Raw genomic sequence first — 6,357 nt, 5'->3', positions numbered from 1 at the left:
TGCATAAGAAAAAATCAACCCCTTCTCCTAACTGAAAGTTCCACATTACATTCTGAAAAATATGGAGAGTTATCTGGAGTACAAATGTGAAAATGAGAGAGAACTCTTATGAGGAAGGTTACCTATTGAGGAAGCTATCACATTTACTTCAAAACAGCTACAGCTTCTTTCTCCAGGCAGGTCTAGGCAGTAACTCCACTCCATGAGACCCTCTTTGTTGAACAGCTTTCTTCACTCAACTTGCAGCACCCAGTCTCCTGCATTTTTGCCTAGCTCAGTTGGTGGGTCCTCCTGGGTCCTTTGCTGGTTCCTCCCCTACTTCTTAATCCTGGTATACCTCCAGGCTGTCTTTTGCCATCTTTTCTAGCTGCAGTAAGTGATCTCATCCAATCTTATGGCTATTCACTAATGACTCCCAAATTAATGTTTCCAGTTTCAATTTGTACCTTGAGCCTTAGTCTTGAATATCCACCTGCCTCTTCAGCATCTCCACCTAATGTGGCAAAACACCCCTCCTGACACCACGTTTCTATAAATCTGTTCTCCTCCACAGTCTCATCTCTGCATTCCAGAATTTACCCAGGTGGTCAAAAACATAGGAGTCACCTTTTACTCCTCTCCTTCTTGCTAAAACTACTGGCAGATCCCACCTTCTCTATTTTTAAAATAGAGCCCAAACACACCAACCTCTAACCACTTGCCTAATGTCTATCACGCTGTAGTCTAAGACTCTTGCCTAGAACACTGTAATAACTTAACTGGTCTCTGCTCCTATTCTTCATCCCCTTCTGTCTAAACTTCACACTGCAGTCCCAAACATGTAAGCCTCTTACATCATTCCTCCATTCCCAGTCCTTCCCCTTATATATCCATGCCAGGGAACAGCACCTTTGTGAGCTACTCTGACTTCCCCCTCATTTCATTTCTTACTGTTCTTCTCCCTTAAACTTGTAAACTTACTGGCCCTCTATTATTCAAACTTGTCAAGTAAGTTAACTTTTTATAGGCCTTTTAACTCTGCCCAACATACTCTTTCCCTATATATTCAAATGACTCGTCCATTTGCTTCAGCAGGGCTTCTGCACATGTCAGTTCATCACATAGCCTTTCACAACCTTATCGAAAGTAGCAACCCTCTGAACATTCTGGCCCTAGTTCTTGCTTTTTCTTTATAGCACCTGATATATCTGCTTTTCACGTTTACTGTGCATATTCTCTAATGCAGTGTAGTAAATTTCACAAAAGCAGGTATACTGTATTGGTCACAGCTATATATATAGCACACAGTAAGCTCAATAAATATGATTTGAAAAAATAAATGGGATTTCTAGTCTGACACTATCAAACAATTTAGTTTAGGAGATTATTTTGTTTTAAAAGAAAAATGGCACAAGTGTGTGACCTTAAAAATAAATTAAGCTTGATTTTCCTCAAATGATATGAATTTTATTAAAAGGGGGGAGAGTCATTTAGTACTGAAGCAAAATTTAGAGGAAATTCTCAGCAAGGTATTCTAGCTATTATAATTTATTTACTCTTCAGAATTATCCCTGAAAGAAAAGTTGTAGATAACTTGGGCCTGAGCACTTAAAAAGGGATATACACACGAACACATGCTAGAGCAGTTTCATGAAATTGAAATTAAATAAATATTTTGAATATCCCACAATCCTCTTCCCCTTGTTCTCTCACAAATTGTCCTAGCGAAGGTTCCAGGGAGCTACCAACTACTCAGAACCAGCTTTTAGAGTTAGAAATCCATCCTGTTGACTTGGTGCTGGTGCTGTTGTTCCATAAGAAAAATGGCACTATCCATCGGGATTTCATGGAGGCAGCAGAGCATGAAAGAGTATGCTACCTACCCTCGCGCATCAATGCAACTAAGTAATCCTCGAATAGATGTCTAGTTATACATTTGGTGGAAAGTAGAGCCTGATAATGAAGTCTACTAGTGGATTAAATAATGTGGGTCCTGTGAAAGAAAGTTACTTAGTCACACCAAAGCTCTCTGGGAGCCACAGATAGAAAAGGCCAGTCCAAGCACTCCCTGAGGATAGTAGTCCGCTGGTAAAAAAAGAAAAAAAAAGAAAAGAAAACTATGGAAACTGAAGTGGAGCCACCTGGCATCTCTAGGCATGAGGGAGGAATTTAGTCCTTATGCTCAGTTTGTTTATGCCATTCATATACTGTTGATCACATGGCTGATCTCTGATTAGGGGTCAGAAGAACGCTGAATACTACTTTTTATGAAAAGCTTTAAGCCTTGTAATCCCTCTGAAAACAAATAGTCCAAATACCAGTTCCATTTCTTTCCCTGTAGGCACAAAAAAGGGAAAATTACTTATTAAATATTTGCCATGTTTATTCTCTACTTCCTCTTCTTTAGCTAGGAAAAGTTTCCAGTGTCTGGAAGCACACACCAAGAGTTAGATGAGACTCAGTCATTTAGTAACAGTTAAACCAGAACATTCCTTTTATTGGATTGGCAAAAAAATGAACTCTTCAGCTGAACAAAGCACCATGAGAGAGCAGTGGGCCATCATTCCCACACTCCGGGAATGTAACATCTAACAGAGCAGCACCCATTACTATGTTACTGTTTATATTAAATATGTACATGACATGCATGTTTTTTATAATAATGGTACAATTGTGTTGAGTTTCGTTAAGTGAGTCTGATTACAATCACATGTTGTAGACAGGCAACTGCACTATAAAATAAGACAAAAGCAAAACAAATAAAAGGAGGTGATTCATGACCAAAACATCAAGGGTGAAACTGAACAGTTATTCCTTAGAGAATACTGTAAAGGGTGTATGCCAACAAATTCACATATAAGTCACTGGAGTGAATTTAAAATAAGTTTGAAGTTGGAAAGGCAAGAAACTTCAGCTTTGTTCAGCTGAAGAGTTAATTTTTTTTTGCCAATAAATACTTTTGATGAGATGAAATCCCTGAACATGGTAAAAGTTTACTTACCTGAATAGAGCTCATGTTTACTGTCCTTTCATCTGGCCATTCCTTAGGGGGAAATGGGGAGATAGCGGATGGAAATACTTGGTTAGTACAAATGACCAGAAAATAAAGATGGTTATATACTGTCTGATTGATTTAATATATTCTATTCCTACCATCATTCTTGGATTCTGTATGAACAAAAACTTACTGTAACCTTCCATACGCCTCCCTAGAAACACTAACTGAAGGAAAATAAAATTACAGTGGCTAAAGTGAATAAATACCATTTAGCAAATCTATGATCTATTTTCTTTTTTTCTGTACTCAGTCACTGGGGTGGAGATGGAAGGTATTACAAAAGGCTTTTTCTGAGGAATATGAAATCCAAATTGAGTCTGGAAGGCTGAGGAGGAAGTCTAGTGAGGCAGTCTGCAGACATAGCAGATTCTATGAAAATCTTTATTCTTTATAAAAACTCAGACCTAGACCTGACTTATTCCCTGGCTTTAAGTTATCACCTAATTGTACTTTGTTGAAAAGCCGCAAGTTTTAAGAAATAATACTTTTTATATATCCTAAGAGAAAAGTCTACCCATTAAACTACATATAACATAATGCCTTTTCAACACTTAGAATTTTTATTTTATAATGACTGAGTTTTACACATATATACATATATGTAATATGTTTATTATTTATCATTTTTCTGAATCTATAAGTGGTAAATGTAAACAAAACTAACTTATGATAGCCAAATATCACAAATCTGTACACAGAATGCTACTCAGCTATAAAGAAAGAAATGAAATCTTGCCATATGCTACAACATGGATGGACTAGAGGATTTCATGTTAAGTGAAGTAAATAAGAGAATGACAAATAGCGTATGATTCACTTATATGTGCAAGATAAGGAAACAAAGCAAATAAACAAAGCAAAACAAAAAACCAAACTCTTAGATTCTGAGAACAGAACAATGGTGGTTGCTGGAGGGGTAGGGGGATGGTAGGTGAGTAAAATGGGTAAAAGTGGTAATTTGTGTGGTGGTCAATGGGAACTGGACTTTCTGGCAGTGATCATAATGCATAGATGTCAAAAATAATGCTGTATACCTGAAACTTAATGTTACAAACTAATGTTATTTCAACAAACTTTTTAAATATTGGTGAAGGGATTTTAAAAACAACATTTGGGGCCCTCCCTGGTGGCGCAGCGGGTTAAAGCACAGCACTGAGAAGCTAAAGCCACTTCCGCATGAGTTTGATTCCCCCCTGCCCCGGAGGTGACCACATGGCGTGGCAGACCTCTCCTGACCTGCCTGCTGCTCCCCTCAGCAGTGTACTTCGTCGTCTGCCTGTTCTGCTCCCCACTCTGTGTCTGGTGAAGCCTCTCACCGCCCCTGAGCCTCTGGCCTGTACCCCAGTTCTGTATGCACAAACAAATAAATCTTTAAAAAAAAATACTACCATCTTCACTTAAAAAAAAAAAAAACATTTGGAATCCAACACTTCTTTTTTTTTTTTTTTAAGATGTATTTCTTTATGCATCCATAACTGGGGTACAGGCCAGAGGCTCAGGGGCGGTGAGAGGCTTCACCAGAGACAGAGTGGGGAGCAGAACAGGCCAACTGACAAAAGGCACTGCTGAGGGGAGCAGCGGGCAGGTCAGGAGAGGTCTGCCAGCCATGTGGTCACCTCCCGGGGTAGGGATCAAACTCATGCTGCAGTGGCTGTGGACAACTTCACATGCTGTGCTTTAACCCATTGTGCCACCAGGAAGGTCCCCCTCAGGTTTGTTATGTCCTAAGAAACTGTGGGTTTTTTGTTTTTGTTTTTGTTGTTCCTTTGAACCGTTGAGCTGTTGTACTATTCCTAAGCCCTGGAATGTTCTTCTTTCAGCTGTTCCTAGGCTGGCTTATATGCATTAGAAAAAATATCAGCTCAAATGTCATCTCAGAAATGCTTTCCTTACCAGTCACCCTGACAAGTACCAACAACTCTCTCCTCACCCTGTTTGTACTTCATAATAGTTTTCGAAATTTTAAATTGTCATGCCTATTTAATTATTTATCATTTCCTCTTATTAGACTATAAAACCCATTTGAACAGAGATGACATCTATCTTCTTAAGCACTATATTATTCCCAGTGCCAAAAGCAGACACCAACTATTTGTTGAGAGAATAAGCAAAGAAATAACCAGTTATTAATTCAAAGGTAATTTATGAAAACATAATTTCTGAATACCCTGAAATGTAGGCTCTAAGTATGTTCAAAATATTCTAACTCAGTAAGTTCAGCTCTCTGATACTTGATTTGCCAAGATAAATTTACTAAATTTGTTCTAAAATTTTGGCTAATATGAAATATTGATGTGAAATTCAGTTAAATTAAATCATGCTACATGGTATCAAAGTTTATTTTTACTACCTTAACAGTAAGATTCTTAGAGAGTGAGAGTTAGTAGGTGACAAGGGGAAAAAGGTCCTCTTTTAAAGCAGATTGATATTAATGCCTAGGTTATGTTCAGAACTGTATAGAAACACTATCAATTATAAAAATGGCAGTTTCAGATTTTCCAATGTGTTCTATACTCTTAGAATTTAACCTTTCAGAGTCAACCTTCCTCAAACATTTAAAAACCATTTTCTGACTCTAAAGTATATATGACTGCTTGATCCTCCAAAACAGATTTGCTTACCTACGTCCAAATTGGTAACATTTACTAGACTCTTAAATATTCTCTTTTAGAATATTTTCTTTAAAATATTCTCTTTCTGAGGAAAAAAGAATTGACTTATAAAACCCAGCTCTATTCTACTGGTCATTCACTGCTGACTTTCTAACTAAGAACTGGATGCAGCTGTCTTGACAGGGTATAGAGAAATGGATGCCTATTTATCGTTAATGGGAATGTAAATTCATCTAACTTCTACTGAAAGCAGTTTGACTATACCTAACAAAATTAAAAAGCTGTACTCCTTGAAAGCAATTCTACTTTGAACAGCATTATCCAACATACATACTTGCTTAAATGTGAAATTATATAGTTGAAAACATTCATTAAATATAATTTAATAACATGATGAAAAACAATAATGCTTTCAACCTATGCCAAATGCTTAACTTATGTTAGATATATACAATGGAATGCTACAGGCATCAAAAAAGAAAAAGGCTATCTTTTAAGTACAAGGATGAAATAAAAGCCAAGGTGTTAAAGTAATCAAGAAGCTTAAATGTGTGGATAGTGTGAAGAGCTGAAAAAGATCATGTACACAGAAATACACAGTGTGTCTCTGGAAGGATATTTAAAACATTCTGAAAGTGGTTGCTTTGGGGTAGGGAAAATGAATAAACAAAGACTACAGCTGGGTGTATTATTTTAAACCACTTTTTT

General features: G+C 37.2%; 1 protein-coding gene across 1 annotated transcript in view; it reads right to left on the bottom strand.

Annotated features, from left to right (window-relative positions):
* Nucleotides 1-2,142: 2,142 nt before the first annotated feature.
* CENPI (centromere protein I) overlaps nt 2,143-6,357 on the bottom strand; it is a 33,219-nt gene continuing 29,004 nt past the window's right edge. Inside the window, exons 20-21 of the mRNA XM_004685645.2 lie at nt 2,981-3,022; nt 2,143-2,314 (exon numbers count right to left, since the gene is read on the bottom strand). Of these exons, the coding sequence (XP_004685702.2) occupies nt 2,213-2,314; nt 2,981-3,022 (144 nt within the window). The 3' untranslated portion in view covers nt 2,143-2,212. The remainder of the gene's footprint in view (nt 2,315-2,980; nt 3,023-6,357) is intronic.

Source organism: Condylura cristata, unplaced genomic scaffold (assembly GCF_000260355.1).
Source record: "Condylura cristata isolate star-nosed mole 26May11 unplaced genomic scaffold, ConCri1.0 scaffold00019, whole genome shotgun sequence".
NCBI classification, from domain to species: domain Eukaryota; kingdom Metazoa; phylum Chordata; class Mammalia; order Eulipotyphla; family Talpidae; genus Condylura; species Condylura cristata.
Note: the sequence above shows the minus strand (reverse complement) of the source record. Positions and strands in the feature narration are given on the sequence as shown.